The sequence below is a fragment of the Fusarium mangiferae genome (genome assembly GCF_900044065.1).
Source record: "Fusarium mangiferae strain MRC7560 genome assembly, contig: FMAN_scaffold008, whole genome shotgun sequence".
Classification (NCBI taxonomy): Eukaryota; Fungi; Ascomycota; class Sordariomycetes; order Hypocreales; family Nectriaceae; genus Fusarium; species Fusarium mangiferae.
This window is the reverse complement of record NW_024573928.1, coordinates 2064551-2089617: the sequence shown is the minus strand read 5'-3', so window position 1 is coordinate 2089617 and position 25067 is coordinate 2064551. Positions and strand designations below refer to the sequence as shown.

General features: G+C 48.6%; 12 protein-coding genes and 3 non-coding genes across 15 annotated transcripts; 9 read left to right on the top strand and 6 right to left on the bottom strand.

Annotated features, from left to right (window-relative positions):
• Positions 1 to 4: 4 nt before the first annotated feature.
• On the bottom strand, positions 5 to 451 carry FMAN_11664 (uncharacterized protein; the record flags this gene model as incomplete). Its single annotated transcript, XM_041834505.1, has 1 exon — positions 5 to 451. The coding sequence occupies one exon, from the start codon at positions 449 to 451 to the stop codon at positions 5 to 7; it is 447 nt and encodes a 148-aa protein (XP_041684763.1).
• A 969-nt stretch (positions 452 to 1420) lies between these two features.
• FMAN_11663 (uncharacterized protein) lies at positions 1421 to 4288 on the bottom strand (the record flags this gene model as incomplete). The annotated part of the gene is made up of 1 exon (XM_041834504.1): positions 1421 to 4288. The coding sequence occupies one exon, from the start codon at positions 4286 to 4288 to the stop codon at positions 1421 to 1423; it is 2868 nt and encodes a 955-aa protein (XP_041684762.1).
• A 661-nt stretch (positions 4289 to 4949) lies between these two features.
• Positions 4950 to 5150, bottom strand: FMAN_11662 (uncharacterized protein; the record flags this gene model as incomplete). Its single annotated transcript, XM_041834503.1, has 1 exon — positions 4950 to 5150. The coding sequence occupies one exon, from the start codon at positions 5148 to 5150 to the stop codon at positions 4950 to 4952; it is 201 nt and encodes a 66-aa protein (XP_041684761.1).
• Positions 5151 to 6028: 878 nt separating this feature from the next.
• FMAN_11661 (uncharacterized protein) lies at positions 6029 to 6478 on the top strand (the record flags this gene model as incomplete). Its single annotated transcript, XM_041834502.1, has 1 exon — positions 6029 to 6478. The coding sequence occupies one exon, from the start codon at positions 6029 to 6031 to the stop codon at positions 6476 to 6478; it is 450 nt and encodes a 149-aa protein (XP_041684760.1).
• A 499-nt stretch (positions 6479 to 6977) lies between these two features.
• On the top strand, positions 6978 to 7072 carry tRNA. The gene is made up of 2 exons: positions 6978 to 7015; positions 7037 to 7072. It is a non-coding gene; the product is annotated as a tRNA-Ile (tRNA).
• A 461-nt stretch (positions 7073 to 7533) lies between these two features.
• On the top strand, positions 7534 to 7607 carry tRNA. Its single transcript has one exon. It is a non-coding gene; the product is annotated as a tRNA-Val (tRNA).
• A 657-nt stretch (positions 7608 to 8264) lies between these two features.
• FMAN_11660 (uncharacterized protein) lies at positions 8265 to 9565 on the top strand (the record flags this gene model as incomplete). The annotated part of the gene is made up of 3 exons (XM_041834501.1): positions 8265 to 8540; positions 8586 to 9080; positions 9137 to 9565. 3 exons carry the CDS (start codon positions 8265 to 8267, stop codon positions 9563 to 9565), a joined length of 1200 nt encoding a protein of 399 aa, XP_041684759.1.
• Positions 9566 to 10164: 599 nt separating this feature from the next.
• Positions 10165 to 10263, bottom strand: tRNA. The gene is given in 2 exon segments: positions 10165 to 10208; positions 10227 to 10263. It is a non-coding gene; the product is annotated as a tRNA-Ser (tRNA).
• Positions 10264 to 10638: 375 nt separating this feature from the next.
• Positions 10639 to 11622, top strand: FMAN_11659 (uncharacterized protein; the record flags this gene model as incomplete). Its single annotated transcript, XM_041834500.1, has 1 exon — positions 10639 to 11622. One exon carries the CDS (start codon positions 10639 to 10641, stop codon positions 11620 to 11622), a length of 984 nt encoding a protein of 327 aa, XP_041684758.1.
• A 799-nt stretch (positions 11623 to 12421) lies between these two features.
• Positions 12422 to 14067, top strand: FMAN_11658 (uncharacterized protein; the record flags this gene model as incomplete). The annotated part of the gene is made up of 3 exons (XM_041834499.1): positions 12422 to 12973; positions 13022 to 13169; positions 13220 to 14067. 3 exons carry the CDS (start codon positions 12422 to 12424, stop codon positions 14065 to 14067), a joined length of 1548 nt encoding a protein of 515 aa, XP_041684757.1.
• Positions 14068 to 14125: 58 nt separating this feature from the next.
• On the bottom strand, positions 14126 to 15543 carry FMAN_11657 (uncharacterized protein; the record flags this gene model as incomplete). Its single annotated transcript, XM_041834498.1, has 8 exons — positions 14126 to 14448; positions 14498 to 14596; positions 14643 to 14750; positions 14799 to 14822; positions 14875 to 14925; positions 14976 to 15192; positions 15244 to 15462; positions 15520 to 15543. 8 exons carry the CDS (start codon positions 15541 to 15543, stop codon positions 14126 to 14128), a joined length of 1065 nt encoding a protein of 354 aa, XP_041684756.1.
• A 1367-nt stretch (positions 15544 to 16910) lies between these two features.
• On the top strand, positions 16911 to 18754 carry FMAN_11656 (uncharacterized protein; the record flags this gene model as incomplete). The annotated part of the gene is made up of 5 exons (XM_041834497.1): positions 16911 to 17119; positions 17172 to 17334; positions 17393 to 17627; positions 17680 to 18620; positions 18674 to 18754. 5 exons carry the CDS (start codon positions 16911 to 16913, stop codon positions 18752 to 18754), a joined length of 1629 nt encoding a protein of 542 aa, XP_041684755.1.
• Positions 18755 to 18908: 154 nt separating this feature from the next.
• Positions 18909 to 20650, bottom strand: FMAN_11655 (uncharacterized protein; the record flags this gene model as incomplete). The annotated part of the gene is made up of 4 exons (XM_041834495.1): positions 18909 to 20117; positions 20173 to 20196; positions 20258 to 20473; positions 20522 to 20650. 4 exons carry the CDS (start codon positions 20648 to 20650, stop codon positions 18909 to 18911), a joined length of 1578 nt encoding a protein of 525 aa, XP_041684754.1.
• A 439-nt stretch (positions 20651 to 21089) lies between these two features.
• FMAN_11654 (uncharacterized protein) lies at positions 21090 to 23395 on the top strand (the record flags this gene model as incomplete). Its single annotated transcript, XM_041834494.1, has 5 exons — positions 21090 to 22131; positions 22181 to 22443; positions 22491 to 22597; positions 22647 to 22942; positions 22995 to 23395. The coding sequence occupies 5 exons, from the start codon at positions 21090 to 21092 to the stop codon at positions 23393 to 23395; spliced, it is 2109 nt and encodes a 702-aa protein (XP_041684753.1).
• Positions 23396 to 23697: 302 nt separating this feature from the next.
• Positions 23698 to 24939, top strand: FMAN_11653 (uncharacterized protein; the record flags this gene model as incomplete). The annotated part of the gene is made up of 3 exons (XM_041834493.1): positions 23698 to 23887; positions 23948 to 24732; positions 24790 to 24939. The coding sequence occupies 3 exons, from the start codon at positions 23698 to 23700 to the stop codon at positions 24937 to 24939; spliced, it is 1125 nt and encodes a 374-aa protein (XP_041684752.1).
• Positions 24940 to 25067: the final 128 nt, after the last annotated feature.

The window sequence follows — 25067 nt, the reverse complement described above, 5'->3', positions numbered from 1 at the left end:
GAGGTTAAGCTCGTAGCTCTCCTGCCTTCACCAGCGTCGGGGCTATCCTATTCGTCTCGAATGCACCAGGGGACGGCTGCTGAGTTGGCGGGATACTCCTCTCGGTGTCGGGATATTTTGAGCGAATTACACAGCGAAAGTTAAACGGTATTGGTTTTTCATCAGGTTCTAGGGCCTGGACACCACGAAAGACGACTGGAATCACCATGGGGTACATGGATTGATTCTTTGAGCTCTTGTTGCGAATGATAACCTTTTTCAGCTTGCTATGGCGGTACACTGTGGCTGGTGGTGCTGGCACAGTGAGTCGATCGTCATCATCGCGGGCTACCTTAGGGCGTTTGCCGCCTTTGACGAGAACAATCTTTGTGCGGCGACGGGTATAGGTAGGAGCCTGGTCTTGAGGCTCAGTCTCCTCAGCCTTTCGCTTCTGGGAATGTGTGCAAGTCATGGTGAGGAAGTCGTGAGTGTGAATGTACAAGGTGATGATGTACAGAGCCGAAGTGTACAAGGTAGTGGTGTACAGTAAGATAGTATAAACGATGTTATGTCAGGAGGACCTGAATGGTTCCGTCATGTATTTGTTAGGTTGAGATTTCTGGGAAGAACCATGGAGGGGCTGATTTTATAGACGGGGAAACTTTTCTTATGCATCAGAACTTCAAAAGTACTTTCAAATCATCAGAGTATCTGAACCCAATATTTGCAGGGAGGCATACAGAGAGTGAGGAAACTTGTATTTTTGAGCTGAAGGAAGTTCGAAATTGAGGTAGTATAAATTCTGCGCGAGTTTTCAATGAACCATCAGTGGTTGAGACCACATTTAGGTTCAAAAGAATGAAAGCTTAAGCAGACCACCATCACATCAACTACCACTCTTGGTCGATTGTATGAAGAACGCCTACTACTGGTCCTCTGAACAAGGGGAAAATGAAGCAAAGATATCTTGGTTCTGTTCGTATATACACCAGGGACTGAAGCATTCTCTAACAGCTAATCCCGAAATGTATCAACACAGGCTTTGTGCTGTAAAAGTATTCTCAACACACACTAAAGTCAAACTTTGGTAACAAAATCTTGTTTTTTGGTTGTCAGAACGTGTTAGGCTTCCCATTAAGTATGTAGTGCAGGGGTCGATGGCCATGGAGGACAGCCTGTCGGTTCCCATGCAGCATTTCTACTCTGTGACTCATACTATACCAACCGTCTGCCGCAGCTGCCTTGAGCATGAAACTATGTAGGTTACGTATTCCAGGTGGAATTTCTTCCAACATCAGTCATGGCAGGAACATTTGGGAAGTCATAAGCGTGCTTAACGTGAACTGCAAACCACGCTGACAATCCTCAAGTTCGTAGAAGGTCTCCCATTTATAATTTAATGTTAAATCATTAGGGTAACACTTGACCTAGTTCCCGTGCCTCACTTGCCTTTTGTCGTTAGATGTCTCCGGAGCAATTTGACGATCCCACTTTTTGCGTTCTGCTCCGCCAGTTTCAGAGGCGCATTGCCTTGCTTGTTCCTCCCATCAACAGTCGCTCCCTGATCAATCAGCACCTTTACGACACCCATGTGGTCATAGAGACATGCTCGTGATAAAGGCGTGTCTCCATTATGGTCCTTGACGTCTATATCAGCCCCCTTCTCCAGCAGGAGTTTGACAAGACCCTCCCTCCCTTTTCTGGCGGCCGCGGATAGAGGCGTACTCCCATCGTAAGTTTTTGTGTGAATATCGGCTCCTGCATCGATCAGCTGCTGGATAACATCCATATGACCATAGTTACAGGCTCGTAACAAGGGCGAGTCTCCAGCTTGGTTCTCCGCCTCTACATTAGCTCCTTTCTCCAGCAGCACTTTGACAACGTCGTTCTTTCCTTTTCTAGCTGCAATGGAGAGGGGCGTACTCCCATCGGAAGTTCGTGCTTCAATATCAGCCCCCTTATCTAGAAGAAGCGATGCTATTGGTTCGTGTCCTACCGAAGCTGCCAGCGCCAGGGGCGTGTATGTATATTCATCCTGAGCTTCTAACATCGCGCCACTATCGAGCAAGGACTTTGCGGTCGAGACTTGTCCGTATACTGCCGCATACATAAGAGCCGTGTATGAGTTATCCGGGTTTCTCACTTCCAGGTCTGCACCTTTTTCAATGAGAAGTTGCAAAATTGTGTTTTTCCCATTGGCAGCAGCCCAGAGCAGGGGAATGAAACCACCCATGCTCTGTTGGCTATTGACCAGACTTGTCGTTAGAAGGTTGATAGGACCCGTAGAAACCGCGGTATCTGTGTCTTGAGACGCTTTTTGCTTGTCCAATTGGCTCTGTATCATAGTTTCAGCCCAACTTATTGGACCCTTGGCCCCATCGAATTTCTCGATATTTAGAATATTTTTTGCTGATTGTTCTCCGAGTTCAACCAGTCTTTCTTTCACGTCTGATATTCTCCTATCGTCTTCTCGCATTTTCTGCTCCATCCACTGGATTTGGCCTTCGATCCCTCTTCTCTCCTCTGCAAGTTGTCTCTCCTTTTCCACTACCTTATCCAGTTCGCCTTTCAAAGACTCGAACGCGTTGATAATCGCAGACTGCATTTCAATCAGATCATCGATAACTTCTTCCGTTTCATCACTTGCGCAAAGGAATGAAATCAACATGTTCATCCCAATCGCCTTGATAATACGCCGGGACGTATCTGCATTAGGCACTGGTCCCAAGTCAGTTCTAGCTAGTCTCAGCAGGAAGATTGACCCTTGCGAGATATCTTCTCTTTGCACAGAGATCTCTATAATGTCATGACCATTGTGTATGACATTATCACGCAGGTGCTCGGATTGCATGTACTCCAGACCTCCGGCAATCTCAGCCAAGTCTAACTTTTCAGGCGCTTGTATTGCAAAGCAGTTCGCACAAGAATACTGCGCACGGAGGTTGAGATCCAATACAACAACAATATCGCGGCTCTTCTTGGCTTTGGTAGTAAAGCGTGCGAGGTATCTTTGTCTGACAGTCTGATTTGAATCGTATAAGTTCATGACCAAAGCACGGCCCCGGTCCCACTCGAGTGGTGGCCAAATTTCCGTGAGATGTAGTCTAAGCTTTTGATGGCCATCTATATGAAGCCAGATTGGTTTCCCTGTCATTTCTGCCGGTTGAACCTGGCGATCCACGCGGATGCGGACTTCATGGACTTGGTAGCAGTCGCTCCGTGCGCCGGAGAGAAGAATAGGACCATATCCAATCGGTCTGATGTACTCCCTGACAGCCGAAATTGAAGGCGTTGTGCAGCGTAGCGGAATAGCTATATTGCCTTCTGTCGTATTTTCGAGGCCACAATTGAGATGACCATATGCTACTCCGTTTTTTGTACTTTGCAACTTGAGCGAAGTGCGGATGTATCCTCCAGAAACAGCGAACGTTGTGATGCAAGTAGGGTCGAGCGGCTTAGGGACGATACGGCCACATTTGGCGAAGTCCATTGGGGACTTTGCGAAAATTCCAGCGGACGTATTATCCTCTCTGGGACCAGTCTGAGACTCAAACTCCATACCCTGAACCTTGACTCCCCATGCTAGAATTGAATCATCGGTTGTCTGCTCCATGATCTTAAGCTGCAGCCTTTCAAAGGCTTTGCGTCCTTCCCCATAAATCATGGGCATAGTAACGTTGAAGATCCCCAGGAGACAGTAGGCGATATCTTCATCCCTCTTCGTCGTCCTCTTTGACGCCCAGGACATGCGCTGTGCAACACTCGCCTGGTGAAAGTCGACCCAGCCGAGCAGAAATTTTCGGGAGATCCCCGTGATATCTTCAATTTCGCTCGCCAGTTCTTCCTTCGTGCCAATGAAACTCCATGTCTCATCGAAGAAGTGTATTTCTGCAGGAGCAAGGAGCTCCTGTAACGTCCACCCTCTCGTGAACCATGAGCTTGCGGAGAAGCTGGATATCGATTCCCAGATATCTTGCTCATGAGGGACATCGGCCATGTAGGTGTAACATTTGGCGGCTCTTCGATACCACTGAAACATGGAATTGATAGCCTCGTCTAGCTCCTTGGAACTCTCCTTATCAATACAGCAAGTGTCGATCCAAGCATATTTGAGGTTGTCTTTCTTGGCCTGTCGACAACAGCCTTTCACTTTTGTCATCCCAACCTTGTTTGTAGTGCCTTTTGTCATATCCTTGAAGGATACCTCCTCATCATCATTTCCCCATCGGTGCGATAGGATAGCATACGGTGGGATATGGCCGCCGATAAAGGTTTCCAGCTTTAGATTCTCAACGTTTATGAGCCGCATTTCCGTAGGTTCCAAATGCCAAAGCTGAGATCTCCAGTGCGGTTCAGTCGCGCGTGATATCGAGCGGGGTAAACAGGAGCTGATGGTCAGCTTAGTGTGGCTGCAATAGGCTTAAGAAGTTGTGATGCAGGATGTATATAAAAATGCTCGCACAAAGTTTGGCAATTCGAAAAAGCAGGCCGCCTGGAATTGATTACTGGGGGAAACTGCTGAGGATGAAAGGGCTTGAAAATTGGTCACGGCGTTCCAAAGGGCTGATGCAATATTTTCAGCCCAACCTTGTGGCTGTGAAGCCGCGAAGTGCAGCCTGCATCACACTTGGCCAATGATTACCGCTACCAATACACCAATATTGGCAAGGCAGAATCTTTTACTAGTCTGGCCAACAATGAGACCGTAAACATCACATTTATGTCACGAGACAGAGAAAATATCAAAGACATCAATTTGCGTGTTAACTTGTCATGTCCTTGTCCCCAGACTATCGTTTATTACAATATTCCATTGCCAGTATGGTGCTTGAAAGTGGTAATAATGGTGGATGAGCTACGGGCGATACATGATGTTTTTCAATCCATACATATTCGGGGCTGTTTCTGGATCTTCTCCCTCCCAGCACAGTGATACCGCATCATCCGCTGCAAGTAAAGGACCCCCATGCCTAGGTGCGAAGATCGGTGTTTTGCGTTGACGAGTTGGAAGATTTCCCTTCTCGAGCTTTCTCGAGTCTTGTTTTATTCTGCTGCTCAAGGAGGGCGAGTTGTTTCTGATAATCCTCCTCGGCTGCTTTACCGGTGAGAGGGTACTTGGGCACAATGTCGGGTGTCTCCTCCGGATCAGCAGCGAGCTTGGCCTTGTTCATGTTGGCGTTTCTAACTGAAGTCTAAGATGTAGATTTTGAGATGATAATTATGAAAGAGTGCGTCGCAATTTTTATAATTAAAGAATCGAAAAAATTGCTCTCTTTTTATGGGCTGTCAGCGTTCTATTTATTGTAGAAACCCGGTCGAACATCTCGCCCTACCGTTATGCACCTGGACGGGGTAATTTAAATCCTACACATGATGCATTCGACGCTGACACGTTGTGATTGGTCCGCTCTACGCAAGGACAAATAAGATTAAGCTTAAAGGTGGTATCCGTGGCATGCCGCGCCAAGACCATAGCAAAATCTTGACTTCGGATAAGTATGGTTGTAAATGCCACTGAAAAGGAAGAAACCCGGTCCCGGATGAGCTGGAAAACAAGCTGTTAGTGTAGCCAATGATATCATGCATTTGTGCACAGCCATGCACAGCCTCGAGTCTTAGTGGCATGGCATTGGGAATTGAACCAACAACTGTACAATCATCAATGGACCGACACAGAGCAAATGGTCCAAGACGGTCATTCTCAGGGTATGCCAGCATATACAAGTCTACTACACACCATAGGATATGTCATTGTTCGACATTTTCTAAATGGGGAGCGCTATGAACAGCAAAGTACATGGAATCGAGCTTTGACATTTAGTTAGATACCAGCATCCGAATCCTACAGCCACCAGCTGCAAATGGCAATAGCCGAGACTCATATCGTGCCACTCGGCAAAAGCTAATAAATACACGACCATCACTTGCGTAATCCGTGACGAGGCTTCAGTCATCTGTTTAAGCATAATTTGCCAAACATAAACCATCAATATCAGCCTTTTCACCTTGACAGCACCTCGCAAGTCCGTTCACTAGACACAAATTCACAATGCAGACCAAGACTTTCCTCACCACCCTTCTAGCCGCTTTCCCCGCAGTTCGTGCCTTCAAGTTCACTGGCCCCGACCCCGCCGAGCCCATCGATTTCAGGAAAGATGTTATCATCACATGGGAGGGCGACATTCCCGACAACCTCTCACGCAAGTTCGACTTCACTTGGTATTGTGAGCCTGATCGTCTGAATAAGCTCAGCTCTGATATCAGTCGCTTTGTCGATGACATCTATCTGTCTGACCACAAGTACAAGTTCCGATTTCACAACTCCAAGTCGATGCTTGAACCATTTGCCGACAAACTCGCTACCAAGAAAGTGTTTTCTTTCCAGGCTGTGTTCACGGATGAGAAGCAAGATGGTCTTTGGCTCGAATACTGGAGTCAGAATTACACTATTATTGGACTGGATAAGAAAGAGGATGAGGATCCAGAGGTTGATCTGTAAAGGATTGAGGCTAGCTATGAGGTAATGACAAATCACAATGCTATTGTTTTTGCTGCAAGAGATTGATAAGGGGTAAACGGCTGTCTTGATTATCGCAAGTCTGTGAAAAAGAGAATTGGAAATTGAATCTGACGTACGTGCTACTGCATATCGCGTGAAGAGGCCATCAAGTTGACTTTGTCCGGGACTTGTTGCCGTTAGAGGCAGATCAGCAGATCAGATACAGGTCTAGTGTTTTACCAAGTTTCTATGCTGTGGATACATAGGCTCTCGCAGCAGCCCTTGTCTACACTCTCATTCTGTCAATGGCGTCTCGTAATATGGAGCTGCCAAACAGCCGGTAACCTTGATCTCTCTGTACCCCATGAACATCTGCTCCAGGTCGATATGACCTGATGATCCGTGCTCCATACGCTCAACCACACCTCCTGACTCCACATCTCGAGACCGTTTCCAACATGGGGCCGTTGACTCGACAGCGGAGTCATCGAATCAGACGGCTTCCGTAGCTCAGTTGGTTAGAGCGTCGTACTAATACTTCAACCCGAGTGTCGGTAAATGCGAAGGTCTCAGGTTCAAGCCCTGGCGGGAGCAATCCCATTGCCCTCTGATTCTTCTTTTTGACGATATACTATTCGATATTCTTTTGTGGTTCGTTCAGGCTGGGTGCGGTCTGAAGATTCCATGTCATTCTCACGGGAGACTCATTTTTGGACGGGATGATAAGAGACCGAACAGTGGGGCTGATGTACTTTATCGGAAACATGCCATTGGCCAATTCTCTGTTCACCTGTTCATCCTCTCAATAATGTGTGCAAGCAACAAAATCACATTATGAAACCGTGGTGACATATGTTAAACGTGAAGGAATCAAGTACCTGGCTTGTATTGAAATGTCCTTCTGGCAATCAATGAGCCGTATAATCCATTGCTTCATGTCTCAATGAGTCTGAGTAACACTGTCTGAAATCTTCTCCAGTCTCGCAAGTTTTCCTCGTTCTCCTCGAAATCAAGGATCCTGTTGCCAAACGGTCTGTCATCCAATTATAAGGCCTGGTTCCGTGGTCTAGTTGGTTATGGCATCTCGTTAACACCGAGAAGGTCCCCGGTTCGATCCCGGGCGGAACCACATTTTTGCTTTTGTGGACAAAGAACTCGGATAAGATGGCTACTGTTTTATCGGTTGGCTGTGATTCCATATCCTGGCTCAAAGCTGCAGAGAGGTAAGATACACTTGATGTTCCTTTTGTTGTGATATTGCTCTCGGGACATAACTTTACTTTGTGTGTAAATAATAGACTTAGTTTTTTTTGGCCTGTTAAGAGTACCACACGGTTACTCACTCGATATCGAAGAAAATTTGATTTTAGTATTTACCCGAATCACTGTAACATATTCCAAGAGTTATTAATATCTTGAATTCCTGATGAAAGCCTTCCGTTGGAAAGCAGAACTTCAAAAGTGCAGGGTAAGAAACTACCTTATCAACGAATATATGCACTAAGATAAGGTGCGATAAGATAAACGCATAGCCACTTTTGCACATCGCCCCACAACCTTTTAAGAAACGAATCAGTGCCTCAACTCCGCGCTACCTTGAAACAACAACACAAATGCAACATCGCAAAGCATAGCCTCTCTTGTTTAACTTTCGCAGCCTCTCACATACTGGAGAGTCTTGAGTTTTATCACTTCACATACATCCGAAATCATCTTCCCTTTCCTTTTATCATCGAAAATCTTTCACTCTCTCCCGCTTCTCCTCATAACTCATGCAGTCATGACTATGTCGCCTTCGACTGTTGCCGTAGAGAGCGAGACCGCAGTTCCAGCTCCATTCAACAAAATCGGTGGTGCTTCTGTTCAGACTTACTTCCAACGCATCCGCAAAGCCTGCGGCAAGTGGCCATGGGAGCTCTTCGACGAGGAACGTTTGTCTCCACATTGGACTGTATACTTGCTTCAGAAGTTGCACCAGGCTATCAAGCTTGCGCAGTCCTCACCTAAGATTTCGCTCACGCTTGTCATGAAACATTTGGAATCCATTGTCGAGAAGGGAGGCGCGTACTCCAAACTCAAGGGCCGAGATATCACATCGACAATCTAGTGGATTGGAGAGAAGAAAGAGGCCCTATCCAAACAGACTCCTTCCAACAAGAAACAAAGAAAGACGACCGAGAAAGAAAGTCGAGCAAACAATTCCCAGAAGCCTGGTGCCGGTCTTCCGCACACCGGAGACGGAGATAGCGCCAAGAGTAGTGATGCTACTCTGGTTCACGATAAAATCGTCGTCGCGCCTTCACCAAGTCCGCCCCCTCGACCCAGAGTCTACCAGAACGATGATCGCGATATTGCAACGCCACCATTCATTGACCTGACCAAGTCTCCGTCTCCCGAACCACTCGGTAATGGGCTTACCGAGAGCCAGCCAACAGGGGATGCAAGTCGGCGTAAAAAGAGAAAAGCCGCGAGTGAAGTCACAGCTGGTAGCGCCCCTGCGACAAAGCGGCAAAGGAAACCATCTAAGCCTATTTGTACGCCCAGTGCTACTCACGGGGCGAGCCACAAAGATGTGAGAAAAAAGGACACCACAGATGATGAGGTAAAAATGTCTCTCCATGACCCTGAAGCACAGTATTGACTGATATTTTGCTATAGAACACACAAATCTCAGGATTGAACAGCAAGACTATCGCCATTCGAAACGAGGCCGACCAAATCATCGCCCAGCAGAACGAGAATGAAAAACGACTCAAATCATTGAACTCCTCGCGGCAACTGCTTCAGCAAGAACTTAACACCGCACAGAATGACTTGACTAGAATCCGACAGGACATCCAGGACAGCGCTACTATCCGAGGCTCTATCCTCCGAATCATCCGGCGCCGAACCTCTGAAAATGTTGATGGCTGGAAGATCGCCCTCGAACGCTGCGACAAGTCTTTGAGAATATTTAGAGATGACTCAAAAAAGACTACTGAGCTCTTGAATAAAAAGAAGCAAGACGTCAAGAATGTTGATGAGATGGTTGGTTTGGCGAAACGAGACACAGAGAAATGTACTCAACAGGCTAACGCAGCTGGATGAATTGACTCGCAGCAACACCGGCTCTGATGTTCTATAAGTCATGGTCGATATGGTACCTCTGGGACTGGCGAGCCTTGGTGGAGAGAAGCTGACAGAACTGGAGCGATTGGTGGTTCCGGCCGTAGGAGGGAACGAAGGGGACATTAAGATGGGTGAGGAATGAGTACCCAGTGGAGCCAGTGTAGCGGGCACTTTGAATGGTGTGGCAATCTGGGATTCATGCTATCGATATTGAGGCAAGCAGTATTCCTCAGAAAGTGCAGTCTCATGAACTTAGCTACCTGAAAATATTGCGACAGAAGAACTGAAAGTTGAGACCCCTGCCCATCACAAAACCCATCATTCACCTGGACCGCGAGCAGTCCAGTAGGTTTTGATCGTTTTTGCCATTGTCTCTCATGCCATGCTAGCAGTATATAAGAAATTAGAGACGCATTAAACCTGCCACGTGCCATTATCTCGTGCTTAGATCCCCCCAAGTTTTCACGGCGGGAATATCACCAGTGCCCCGCCCAATGCGGTAAAATACTCAGCACACAAAACCAGACACAAACTGACCAACAAAACGAAATTAAGTCTTTAAGTTACAAAAAGAACATCGACAACGGCAGGATTCGAACCTACGCGTGCGAACACAATGCCTATGATGTCTCGGAAGAGATAGCAGGGCATCGCCTTAACCACTCGGCCACGTTGTCTTATCTTATCGATGAGGTTTTCGCGGGCAACAAGGCTCTATCAGAAGACGCAGTAGACATGGGTTGTTATTTTATCCACCTTCCAGAAAAGGCGTTCTGATGGGGCTTTTATCAGACGTGCATATCAAAGTTTTAATCTCATGATGATCAGCAACCTCGGTATTGCAATATGTCTGGGGTTACATTCATCCTCAGAACCGCATATGCTCTTAGTGGATGAGTTGTTTTTCCATGCCTCGGCTGCCGTTGCTTGCGTGGCACCTCCACTTTGTGCATGCCACCATCATGTTATACACTCGCAATATAATTTCTATCATCCATCATACGGACAAGAGCATCCACGTACCTTGGTTTGTATAGTTGACAACTGCAAAGATGTCCGATAACCCAATGACGCCTGAAGTTCAGGTCGACGAAAATACCTCCGACTCTGAGTCCGTCTTCAGTGCCGACTCCGTGGGAGCAACTACATCCATCGCTAGCAGCGTGCTCAAGTACAAATGGAAACATGGTCGGCGATACCACAGTGATCGCGCAGGACAGTATAGTTTCCCCAACGATGACCAGGAGCAGGATCGCCTTGACATGATTCACCACGTTTTTTGCCGAACTGTAAAGGATCGATTGTTTCTGGCTCCCATAGAACCGGAGGGATTGAATGTTCTTGATATAGGAACAGGAACAGGAATCTGGGCGATCCAGTTTGGAGACGAGCATCCTTCTGCGACTGTGGTCGGAAATGACCTTAGCCCCATACAACCAGACTGGGTTCCTCCAAATGTCAAGTTCATCGTTGACGACGTTGAAGCTGAATGGGTTGAACCAATCCCATATGATTATATCCACTGCAGATACATGGCCGGATCAATCAAGGACTGGCCTAGACTACTGCGACAAGCATACGCCAACTTGAAGCCGGGCGGTTGGATCGAGCTTCAAGAAACAGCCAATACGCTCTATTCCGAGGATGACTCGCTCAAGCCCGACAACGCGTTAGTTCAGATGATGGACCATCTAAAGCTAGCCTGCGATAAGATTGGAAGAACCATGGATCCTGCGCCGTCTTTCCAAGAATGGGCTAAGGAAGCTGGTTTCGCTAGTGTCAAAGAGGAGCGATTCAAGCTTCCAATCGGACCATGGCCTAAAGATGAACGACTCAAGGAAACTGGAACTTTGATGGGAGTCAACATGAGAGAGGGTGTAGCTGCATTTACGGCCGTTCTGTTTACTGATGTCTTGGGATGGTCGCGCGAGGAGGTTGAGCTTTTTAATGCGCGTGTCAGAGAGGCATCACGCGATAGATCTGTGCATCTGATGTTTGATTGCTTAATAGTCACTGGTCAGAAGCCGAAAGAATAAGATGGATCAGAATTAATACTGTATAAAATCCATAAAGAACATATCTCCAGTAAACCATTCCCTTCATTTTCCTTCCAGATGCACCGGACAGGCTTCCCCCCGAAACCCCAGGACTGTTTGTGGGCTCGATGTAAACCCCGAATGTTTCACGAGTCATTGAAAATCGAGTCAACAACAGCGCTTTTCCACCCATTCACAAGCAACAAATATCACTTCCCGACAGTAGAATACCCCGGATTTGCTACTTGGACGGAGTCTTCTTCAGACCCCGAATCGTGGGGTAGTCCAAATGTTGACTAGTCTCCGCGGCATTGAACTGGGAACATGGGGTAATTTTACCGCAACAAGGTTAAGCCCTTGACCGATGGAACTTCGCGATCCTACCGGGGATCGACCCATGCTACATTATCCGGGGATACGTCGAAAATAGGACTCTTTTGCGTATCAAGGGACATGATATACGTTCCCGTGAGCAGTTACCGTCTGGCCGAATCTGGGGATTTTCTGTGCTGATCTTGGCTAGTCTTGTGTGTTCCTCGGAGTAGACAGCTTGTCCAATGAGTCGGTCTCCTAGTGAGGTGAGGAGTAAACGCATGGCTTTGCTAACGATGATCACTTCGGGCTTTATGCCACTGATGGAGTGTTATATATCTGAGGAAATACTCAAGAGAAATGAGTTCTCTTACGTAGCTGACTGTTTGTTTGCAGTTGCCAATTGATTTTTCGTTCTCTGACCTACCCCCACTACGCTAAGCCCGAGAGGCATTTTGTGACCATGTTCTCCTCAAAACTTTCCGCCATGTCGTTGGCTTTCCTGTTTCAGGGCTTTCAAAGCGTGCTTGGGAAGCCCACTTGCGCAGACCATACATTCCGCTCCGTAGAGCTCGCCAATGCCAAGATTCTGTCCATCAGCACCAATCTCACCAACGCCGAGCTGCCGTCATTCCCAACCAATGAATGGCCCAATAACTCGACTGATCCATTCCCCGTGTGTCAAGTCACAGTCCAGTACACGCACCCGGGCTGGAATGACACCATCAACACATACGTAACACTGCCAGTGTCAGGCTGGAACGGGCGATTTGTTGGTGTAGGCGGCGGCGGTTGGTCAACGGGGGACATTCCCGACCTTGCACAGCCTGCCTCCAACGGATATGCCGCTGCCACTACAGATGGTGGCCACCTCTTAGCTAACAGACAGGAGCTGGACTGGGCGTTGGATAGCACTGGAAACCTCAACTGGCCTGCCTTGCAGAACTTTGCAGCTGTCTCTCTGGACGATGCAGCGACGTTGGGAAAAGCTGTGACAGCGGCTTATTATGGAAAGAAGCCAAAGTACTCGTACTGGAACGTAAGCACCTCATGCTCTTTGGAGATGAACTTCACTGATGACTTCTAGGGATGTTCGACAGGTGGACGACAAGGTCATATGATGGCGCAGAGATATCCGACTCAGTATAATGGCGTTCTTGCTACCGCTTCTGCTTTCAACTGGGACAAGTTCGTAACATCAGAGTACTGGCCGCAAGTTGTTATGCACAAGCTCGGTAAGAATATCTTCTCATAAACAAAGGACAACTAAACTAATCCGCTGTAGGCTATTACCCTCCTATCTGCGAGCTCAACGCTATTACCAAGGCTGCCATTGATGCATGTGACCAACTCGATGGGGTCAAAGATGGCGTCATCTCGAACCCAGATCTCTGCAAGTTTGATCCCAAGTCTGTCGTTGGTAAATCTGTAGAATGTACCAACCCATCCGGCACAATCAAGATTTCCAAGAAGGGTGCTGAGGTCGCTCGCTTGACATGGCGCGGACCAGAGACAGAAGAGGGCAAGTTTCTCTGGTATGGTCTTGATCGTGGTGCGGACTTGAGTGGTCTTGCCAACACAACATGCACATCGCTGAAGGACTGCACTTCAAGTCCCTTCGCCATTGCTCAAGACTGGCTCACCACTTTCCTCCTTCAAGACCAGTCCGCTATTCTGGACAAACTGTCCCACGAAGAGTACAGCAAGCTGTTCCGGCAATCCGTCAACCGATTTGCCTCAGTCATGGGCACATCAGACCCGGATCTGACAGACTTCAAGAAAGCAGGAGGAAAGTTGATCTCGTGGCACGGAACAGCAGATCAACTCATCCCACACAAAGGATCAGTGGATTACTACAAGCGTGTTCTTGACGAAGACTCTAGCGCGACAAATTACTACAGATTCTTTGAAGCACCGGGTGTCGGGCACTGTAAAGGTGGTGATGGATGGTATCCTGGAAGTGCCTTTGATGCTCTGGTCAAGTGGGTTGAGCATGGAAAAGCGCCCGAGACTCTTCATGCGGAGACTGTTGGCACGGAAAAGCGACGGGCTGTTGAGCTGTGCGCTTATCCGAAGCGGCTGACCTACAAGGGCGGCAACCCAGACGTCGCATCCTCTTTTACTTGCAAGTAAACGCATCGCTTTCATAAATCTTTATTACAAATTATATATATCCAACACATAAAAGAATCTACGCAAAGCTATCAAGCCTAGCCTGCGATCGTCTCGCCTCCTCCTCGTTGCTGTGATGCATATGAATGGTGGTATTAACAGTGATACCAGGAGTTTTATCGCTGGTCGTACTTCGTCCCGCCACTGAATTCGCAGACTCCTTGAACAATTCGTCCTGTGAATCGTTGTCAAGCTTTTGTGTACCGCCCATGACGTTTGTGACGATTCGGCTTTGGTTCGTTCGTCGGGATCGTGGTTGGCCGGTGGAGGAGAGCTCGTAGCGTCCGTAGTTGGAGCCTGATCGGGCGGAGGACATTTGGCCGAGGAAGAGTGTTCGCAAAGCTGGACGATTTGTTAGTGGGATGGAGATTTTGAGGAAGACGGGACGTACGTGGGAGGCAGGTTGCGATGATGGCGACGGCTGTTTCGATCATGGAGACGGTGCATGTCAACATGGTTTCGTTCTTCTTTGAGTAGTAGGCTCGAATGACTGGGGATGTTAGCAGAGCTCGTGGTAGCCAGGTTGGAAGACGCACTGCTTGCGATGACGACTAAGAAACCGAGGGCAAAGATAGCTGCGACACCGATCTTCTGCTTTGTCTTCATCTGGAGCTTCATGACCATGGTGATAGGCAAACTGATGGCTGCGATCTATTAGTCCGGCAACTTGAGTTTGTATCGTTTCAACATACTGATGACGTCGGTACCGATGTTGACTGTTGGGTGGTTAGCATTTCGCATGGAGACACTAGGGATGGAATAACATACGGATGACGGTTAACCAATAGTTCTTCTCTGCCTCCTTCGGGTCGCACTGATCTGTGAAACCGTCAGCATATGTACTGTCAATCGAGAGTGAGATGACAAACAGTTTGGATCTTGAGACCATCTCTTGTCATGCGGGAAACATTGGAAAATGATATGGAAGAAGATGGTGGCCCAGAAAATCACCAACAGACCAAGAGTGACGTTGTAAATAATCTGCAGTTTCGTTCCGGGCGCAGCAAGTCGTTTGTAGAAGAGAACCAGAGCAATCTTGATGGCCCATAACGAGGTGACGTAAAGAATCGATCCGGGCACAATCATCTTGTTGGCTGTTAGCGAATGTCAGTATCGAGATCAAGAGTATCAACTCACCTTCATGATCTGGATAAAGTCATCGCGAGAAGCATTCGCCATATCCGCCATTCCCAAATTCCACATATGTTGCTGGATGATCAAATCACCGATCAAACAACACGCCGCCAGGATAATGAGTCCATCGTCGATCGCCAACAGTCCAAGCTTGCGCACACGAACCCATATTCTCAAAATCAGAAAGATGCACGCAATGACGGTACAAATGTACCACGAAATCTATTTCATTGTCAGCAAAAAAACATCGCCATGTCCTCGTCCAAAGCATAAACTTACAACTTGTCCCAGACCCTCAGCCATTGCGACGTTGATCTGATCTGATCTGCAAAACAACCCAGCACAAGATGCAAGGCAAGGTGGGAATGCAGCAAGACTTATTTCCTACCGAAGGATCCGGAACCACCAGAACCCAAGGCCCCCCTGATCAACAGGACCCGTGGACTCGGTCCTTGGTATCAGCTCATTGTGTAAGAGATTGTCACAGTGAGATTCCAGAAGCCGTTACTTTGTGGAGAGTCGGCGACAGACTTGTCTCTAGCTCCGAAGTGAAAAGCGCACCAAATGTGGATTTTACGCGGTGATATCCAGTCATGACGGACTTGTGCACCTGAGCTAGTGGCGCGGAAAGAAAAACCTCGGAACAACAAGGTGGACACTCCGCACAAATATTGGCTGTGACTACATCTCGTAAGGTGCTGTTCTTTAGTGTCTTGTTTTTGCTAATATCATGACTCAAGTGACATTGAGCGGAATTAGCAGCAAAGGCGTTGGGCTGACGTCCGTGTGTTTGGATTGGTCGATATGATATGCAAGGGACGTGTTTGTCGGCGCCGAGAGGGGATTCCCGTAACCTTCTGCCTCGGGATGTGCCTCGGAGGATCGTCGTGAGGGTTCCAATCCGATGCGAGAGATCTGTGCTTGCTGATTATCAAGCTCGGTCGGCGAACTGGCCCTGCAGCGATTGACCAGGGGCAGCTTGGCCGATCAGTTCCTATCCCGGAGAACAATCTCAACAATCAAGGAACTGTCAATCCACAAATTCTGTCATTTTGCGCTGATGGATAAGCGATGTGGGATCGTACAGTGAGCCTCGGATCCATCTGGCATTAAAAGATCAGCGCGAAATGTCCAATGTGATGCTATCAACGGCAGAGGCTTGCAACTAACAGAGTTGGCCGTGAAGCCACTCAACCTCTGCCCTACGCAGTATATCCGGCGTTTCTTTTCAATAGTCTCGCCAGCCTCCCGCTCTTCCCGCGAACCCCTTTTTTTACTCCCCGACGTCTTTTTTTCCGTTCCCAACTCGAGATTTTACAGGCATTCTGGATCCATGACTCGGATCATGCATGACAAAATCGACCGGTGCACGTTCCGCGAAACTCTATTATAGTGCATGTTCCGGCTGTGTCCTACTGAATACAGTTAGAGGCCCCATCACTGGAGGGCCCTGGTTCCACTGCCGAGACCGCTCAGGCGTCTCTTTGTAGCTAAGCGTCCGCCTCTCGGAAATTCTTCGTCTGTGACATAGGCGAATCGAATTATAGCAAGCATCTTCTGGTGAATAAAACCAAAAGCTGCGGGAACTTCTGTCCACTCATTCTTCAAGCCTTTCTCGTGTCTCAGTCGATCTTCACCTCTTTCCGTCCCGTCACATCACATTCCTCATCATGGGCCTCAGCAGCATGTTCACAACGACCGGTTTAATCCTGGCCGCCACGTGTCTTGTCCCTGTGACTGCGAAGCCGCCTCAACCTCCCTGTCCTCCAATTCCGCACGCTGCTCTCCCTCAGGGTGACATTCAAGGTTTCCGTGACAAGCACTGTAACGCTGTTTATCTCGGTGTTCCTTTTGCCGCATCCACTGGTGGCCAGAACAGGTAGGTCATCTAATTGCTTGTTTCACATTTTGATGAGCTGACACTGGTGTAGATGGAAGGCTCCTCAGGACCTTCCCAAGTCTCGTTCCAAGTTCCAGGCTACGTCATATGGTGCGACATGCCCTCAAGCTATCTCAAACGATGCCTTTACTCGCCAAGATGAGGATTGTCTGAACCTTAACATCTGGGCCCCATCCAAGGGCAAGAACATGCCTGTCAGCCCTACCCTACCCGTCCGCATATTATTCCGAGACATAAACTGACACCCACTAGGTATTCGTCTACATGTATGGTGGTGCTATGGTCACTGGCTCCAGCAGCAACCCCCAAATCCAGGGCACAAACTTTGCTCGCAATGGAGTTGTTTACGTCAACTTCAACACCCGCGAGAGCATCTTTGCTTCTCCTCACTCTTCCGAGCTGAAGACCGCCAACCCTGATGAGACACAGAACTTTAGCATCTTGGATGTCGAGAAGGCTCTTGACTGGGTCCACAAGAACATCAAGGGTATGTTTCACGCTTATCGATCACATGTAGAACGTGACTAACGTTTATGCAGCCTTTGGTGGTAACCCTGATCATATTGTCTTCGGCGGTCACTCTTCGGGTGGTGTCCAGGTCGATCACTACCTTTGGAACAACCCTAACACCTTCCTCAAGGGTGCCGTCGAGATGAGCGCCAACGCCATGTCCGGCCCCGCTTACGCTCCCGTCGATGAGGCTCTTAACGCCGTCGCTGAGGAAGTTGGCTGCCCTGAGGGCGGTAACGGACAGCTCGACTGTCTCCGTAGCAAGGACATTCTTGACTTCCAGACCAAGAACTTTAACTCCACCTTCAACACTTGGTTCACTCCCGTTATTGACGATATCACCCGCTTCTCTGACTACTCTGCCCGTTTCGCTGCCGGAAACTATCCTTCCCATGTCCCCATGCTGACTGGTACCTCCAATGGAGAGGGCACCATCTTCAGCCTCGTCTACGGTGCTGAGAACAGCAACTTCAGCTCTTGGATCAACACCTTCGATGCTGATAGCGCTCATATCCCCGATGAGTCTCTGATCCAGGCCTACAACCCCAACGACTACGCCACCGAGTCTCTCCGCAGCGGTATCCAGTACGGTGATGCTCGCTTCAACTGTCCCGTTGACTACCTCCTCGACATGCGAAGTGAGCAGCAGAAGACCTGGGTCTACCGCTTCTTCGGCAAGTACGACAACGTTGTTGGACCCCCCAACACTGCTCCTACCCACGGTACCGAGGTTCCTTTCTTCCACGGTGGTAACGAGTGCTTCGCCGCTCTCCAGGGTGTCACCAAGGCTCAGCAGGCCCTTGCCGATTCTATTCACAACTGGTTTGTTCAGTGGATCAAGAACCCCGCCGCTGGACCCGGCTGGGATACCGTTGACAAAGCTGAGGAGGTTGTCAAGCTTGGAGTTCCCGGTGACGAGCTTGCCCGTGGTAAGGCTCCCCGCAGCGAGTTCAACGCTGTCTGCCAGGCTGTAAGTTCTCATACCATATTGGTCCTGAAAGACTCGATGCTAACATGTCCCAGGTCTACAAGCCTAACTTCCCCAAGTACCCCGTCGTCCAGTCCGTCGCTGGTCTTGTTGAGGAGTTGTTGGGCTCCGCCTAAGTCTTTATGCATATAGATTACGATCTGCCTCCGAGATATGAATAGTGTTGGGACACATGATGAAGCAATGCTGCAGTACCATTCTTGACGATTGACTTTAGTCAACTATGGAAAATTGATAGATAGATAGATAATTATTAATTGAGATCATTCTCTAACGCCACTGCTTTGTTTCAGGATCAAGAACGTCTTTCTCAGCCTTCTTCCAATTCTCGATAACCTGTACCTTCTTTTCCTCAGACCTTGGAATGATTCTAGCTGGAAATTCTTCAGGCATGCATACAAAGCCTTGCGTCAGCTTATCTGGATCTGGCAACACAGGCTTACCATTCTCATTTACACTAGGCTTGATGTTGAACGCCCATAGGATCCGCGAAATGCCTAGAAATAAGCTTCGTTCGGCAACATGAATTCCAGGGCAAATACGACGACCGGCACCAAAGGTGAACTGATCTCGCTTCGACGCATCTGGATTGGCTGCGGCGTCTGCCAAGCTCTGGAAGTCATCTCGGTACCTGTCAGGGTTGAACTGGCGAGGATTAAGATGACGTTCAGGATCCATGTGAATACCCCAGACGTTATTGAGAACGCCTGCTCCCTTTGGGATGAGATATCCGTTGTAAGTATCGTCTTGCGTGACAGCATGAGGAACAGCACCGAGGATTGTTGTCGGCATCCATCGCAGTGTCTCTTTCATGCATGCACGGACATACTGAAGGTTCTGCTCGTCCTCCATAGTTGGCATGCGCTTACCAACTACCTTGTCGATTTCATCCTGAGCTTTCCGCTGGATGTCAGGATAGAGGAGCATTGCCTGTACAAAGGCATACAGGGTGCTGGACGTCGTGTCTGATCCGGCTTCAAGGAGAGTTCCAGAGATGTAAGCAGCTTGCGCATCATCAAACTTCTCCTTCTCCTGCGCCTCCGCCAACCCAACACAGAAGCATGGCTTGATAGAGCCATCAGCGATGTCTTGCTTCGCCTTAAGCCAATGGCTCAGGTAAAGATCCTTCTCCTTTCTATGGAGCTCCTTGGCTTTCTTCTGCACAGGCAGGAGAAAGTCGGGCAGCTTTCTAAGTACGGGAAAAGAGTCAAGGAGGGCAGCGATACCTGTCTGGTTGATCTCGGCAAACTCAGCAAAGCCGTCAAATAGCTGCATGAGCTTAGGGTCTCGGTAGATAGGCGACCGCCAGCCAAATACCATGGTTGTCGTGAGTGCGTTGGAGTATCGACGAATACTCTGGAGGAATTGATGGGGTTGAACCACCATCTCGTATAGCATTTGCTTGTTCTCGAGGTCTTGGTAGGGTACGTAGCTCTTGGCTGTGGTGACATTGAGGAGCGAGTGAACCAGCTTGCGGAACTTCAGACTGTGTTAGTCGACTCTATCATAGCTGGCCTAGCTCATGTCTACTTACGGATCTCCATGTTGGCCCATATCCCTAAGGAAAGAAATGACTGTTATTGTCATTGCACGCAAGGTTAGGGTCGAGAATGACGAACCATCATGAGAAGTCGGAGGCCACCGCTACCGAGAATCTGCCCAACGTACATTTCTTGTCGGTCAGAGTAGAGCGCACTTTTCTTATCGAGCAGATCCTTGACAGCCTGGGCGCTTGACAAGACAATGAACGGCTTGGTGCCCAGAATGAGACTATAAACAGGCCCATACTCGTCTGCCCACTTACGGAATTGCAAATGAGCATCCTTCGTGGGCATCTGATACCAACAGTTAGTGTGTTCGTAGATTCTCTCAAAGATACTGACCAAGTGAATATTTCCAAGGATGGGCAGTGTAGGAGGGCCGGGCGGATAATTCTTGGGTCTTCTGCCAGTGAACAGAAGACGTGCGAAGATGGCGGCGAGAGCGACCCAGAATAATTGCACGGTCAGCATGATGGAGAAATATGAGTGAAAAATAAATTCAATTGTTTCGTGAGCTGGGAGCGAATTGTAATCCTTACATTTACGGGCCTTTATATAAGACGTGGCTCATAATCAAGCGCCTCGTGTCTTGTCCTGTCTTGGAGCGATGTGGGATAGCCATGGACGCCACAATATCAGGTCTGGGGAGATATCCTCTGTACCACTTTTCCTTCCCTGTCCTGAACTGTGTCCCCAACTGTGCAAAATAGTGATTGACCAACTTCTGAGCTCTCATTCGCCTCCCACAAAGACTCCGACTAGTCCCGTTTCCTCCACGGAGCACTGCCCCACTTCCCCGCGATCTGAAACCTAAACCGGGATCGAGGCCGGAATGCGGAGTTACATCATCTTTATCCCATCAAAGCTGCATTCTTCCCTCGTCACAATCTACCCACATCGACATCCGACAATGTCTGACAACGCATCATCGTCAGAGACCGGCTTTACATGCTCCCGCTGTAGCAAGACGTACAAGCGGCGAGAACACCTCCAGCGCCATGCTACATCCCACAGTAGCCTCCGACCTCACAGATGTAGCTTCTGTGGCCAATCATATCAACGGGCTGATGTTCTCAAGCGACATGCTCTAGCTTGTCAGACCAAAGTCAGGGCCGGGGAGGTATCGTCAAGTAGCCGACGAGCATGCGACCTCTGTGTCCAGCAGAAGAAAGCCTGCAGCACTGGCCAGCCATGTGAACATTGCCGTCGGAAGTCGGTCCAATGCGTTTACTCCTTCAGTTATGCCCTAGCAACAGAAAGCAACTTGCTTGTAGGCCAGGATGACAAGCAGTATGCTGATGAAGCCAGCCTACCGACGGTGGTATTTGGAGATGATGCGCTGTTCGATTATCTTGGCAACTGTACTTCAGTGACTGATATGCTCCAAGGATCAGATAATAATCAAGACTGGTTGGACTTTATTAACCTCGCCGCCGGTCATCTGCAGACAATGCCGACCAGTCCCCAAACGCACCTAGACAATTACACCTTTCACTTTCTCGACAACTTCACAAGAAAGTCTGGGCTGGTGGACTCATTCGACTGTGGAACATTTGAACAGCGAATGGAAGTTGAAGCATCTCACCGATCAGGGGAGTGCCATGCTACGCAAACCACCGAACTAGACGAGCTTGTACACCTCAATAGCTCATCGGTGGATCATCCACAACCGCAACCATTAGATCTCCAGGACCCTCTCATCATACAAACTCACCAAATACTTCTAGATATCAAACAGGTCGTTACCGTCAAACCTCGAAACAGTGTCGTTGAGTTGGAATGGTCGACTATTCTAGAACAGACATGCATACAATTCTTTTCTCCGCATAACTTACGGAAATATCTTGCACTCTTCTGGCATATATGGCACCCAAACGTCAACTTTGTGCACCGCCCTACTTTTGACCCGGTGACCTCGAAGTCGATCGTTGTAGCCTGCATGGCATTTATAGGTAATTGAAAGTAAAGCCATTTATGATGGGTAGATCCTGACGTTGATAGGTGCAAGTGTATCGCCAAGCAAGACTGATAACGAACAGGCCAAAATCTGGTTCAATTGTGTCGAGGAAATTGTCTTTACGGATGACGACTTTTGCAATGATCCTCTAAATAACCAGGACACCCCGTTGCTGAGCCCGGTTCAGAACATCTCGAATATCCAAGCTCTGCAGGCAGCATATATGGTCTGCCTCTACCAGGGCTGGGAGGGAACAGAAGCCAACAAACGACGGATCCGTCGATACCGGTTCAGTACTGTAATATCTGTAGGATGCCTCGTCTCTCCTAGTTTCATCAACTAATTAGTGTTTAGATGGTAAGAGACTTCGGCATTATGTCTGCTAGGCACCCAGATTACTCCACGTGCCTATATGACAGATTTGATTGGAGAGACTTTGCTGCACGAGAGCAACTCATACGGTAAACAGGCTTCAACTACATGTTGATTGATAACTGACATCTGCGCAAGCATATTTCTTTGGATATATCTTCTCGATCACGCCTTCGTAATCTTCAATAATCTGCCGCCGAGGATGGTTATCAAAGAAATGAGCATGCATATGGCATTTCCTGAAGCAGCATTCCAAGCCGGCACATCAACAGAATGCGCCCGAGAACTACAAAACTGGCACTTGAGATCGACACTGTTACATAACATAACCTTTCGTGAAGTGGTTGAGAGCTTTTGCGGGGAGTCATTCTCGAATGACATGCGACGACTCTTCGCTGGTCTTGGGCCTCTCAACCTCTTCGCGGTTGTATCAGGTGAGACAACCAACAAACTCCGACTGCCCTCCTATTCTGATACAGATTATAGCTTTTCATGCACTGATATTTCAGCACCAAAATTCCTTTGGCGGCCATGATCAACTGCAGGCAGTTCGCAACGCTCTCGACAATTGGAAATCAGCTTGGGAGACGTACTCAGATGAATTTTCGTTCTCACCGCCGCATGTCATGGTGGACAGACAAAACGTGGCAACGGAGAATCTCTGGAGGAGAGTAGGCTTTATGCGTCATTCTCCAGAATATTGGCTCCTGGGGAAACTGCTCGTGGATCGCCTTTCAACGTCAAGTGACTCATTGGCTAGCCCTGATTCTGCGGTGCCTGATGCGAGCGGCTCAGCACACGAACCGATTCTTACGAGATATGATCAGACGAGCATGCTTCAAGTGAATGACTTGATCACAGGGTTTCAGAACGTACACATTCACTAGACAGGCTGTCAATTAGAACCTTTTCGCCGAACTATCTCATTGATGCAACTGCCATGCGGAGACATAATTCACTGAAGCCTAGCCCGCCCAGCTTCCGTATGCAGTCGGTAGTCCATGAACGGAATTGCTTGAGGTCGCCATTCCGCCCCCACATCGTCTCCGACCGGCATCTTTCAGCGGCAAGTAGCCTCGGAAATGCGCTGTAACCCCCGCGATTTGCTCCCAGCGCATCAAAAGCCTAATAATGCGGGGGATTCTCTCGCATGTTGGAATCTTGTGTTACATTGTCAATTGCAGCGAAAATGACACGGACAACAGCACTTATCGCACCAGCCTTGGATGGCAGTTTTGAACTAAGGGAGGTCTATTTGGACTCTCTGCAACCAGATGAAGCGCTGATTGAGATCCATGCGTCTGGTGTCTGCCATACTGACCTTTCCTGTGCAAGTGGTAAATTGCCATGCGCGCCGAATGCGGTTCTTGGCCACGAAGGTAAATGAGGTCGGGATCCCTTGTCAAAAATATGTGTGCTGACTATCACGGCCATTACAGGAGGAGGCGTTGTTCTTGAGATAGGCGCAAATGTCACATCGGTCTCACCAGGCGACAAAGTTCTCCTGTCCTTCTCATCCTGTGGCTCATGTCCTGGGTGCAAATCAGACCATCCGGCCTATTGCTACAGCTTCAACGATTACAACTTCGGCGGAAAGCGACCGGACGGATCATCTGCCATGTCCGTTATGAAAGATGGGAAGAAGCAACCGATTTACAGCACCTTCTTTGGCCAAAGCTCTTTTGCGGCTCGAACTATTGTTCATCGATCGAGTATTGTCAAGGTACCTCAACAAACACCACTTGACCTCTTTGCGCCCCTGGGATGCGGCATACAGACCGGCGTTGGTGCTGTGTTCAATACTTTGGATGTCAAGCCTGGTAGCTCCATCGCGATTTTCGGCGTGGGGTCTGTTGGCTTAGCCGCTGTGATGGCTGCAAAGGCGCGAAAGGCTAGCAGAATTATCGCCATAGACCTACAGCCAGAACGACTAAAACTCGCCAAAGAATTAGGCGCTACGGATGGAGTGCTCGGTCCCGATCAGGAGTACATCATCAAGGCGATAAAGAACATCTGCCCCCCTCTTGGTGTCGACTTTGCAGTTGACTGTACTGGCGTCCCCTCCATCATTGAAACTATGGTCGCTTCCTTGGGAATGAGGGGCAGGGCGGCTACAGTTGGCGCACCTGGGGGCAACGCGCATGCTAAGATAGATATCATGAGTCATCTCACGTACGGCAAGGAGTACGTGGGTTGTTCTGAGGGCGACAGCAATCCTGGGGTTGTGAGTACAAGTCCTGCCTTTATCCAAACCTACTGTTACTGACCGGTCTCCACCTAGCTGATTCCTGAGCTCATCGAGATGCATGCCAATGGCCTGCTGCCACTTGAGAAGCTGATAGCGTACTATGATATCAAGGACCACGAGAAGGCTATGGCCGATATGAAGAGTGGAAAGGTCATTAAGCCAGTCTTGAAATGGACTGGATAGTGTCCATACAATCGGGGAGTCATGTTTCTTCCAAGAATGGTTTTATTGGCTACACTTACTTATCACATCTGAGACTCATTGTTATACAAGCAAAGGGAATTAAATCTATTGTGAAGCAGTTAATTCAA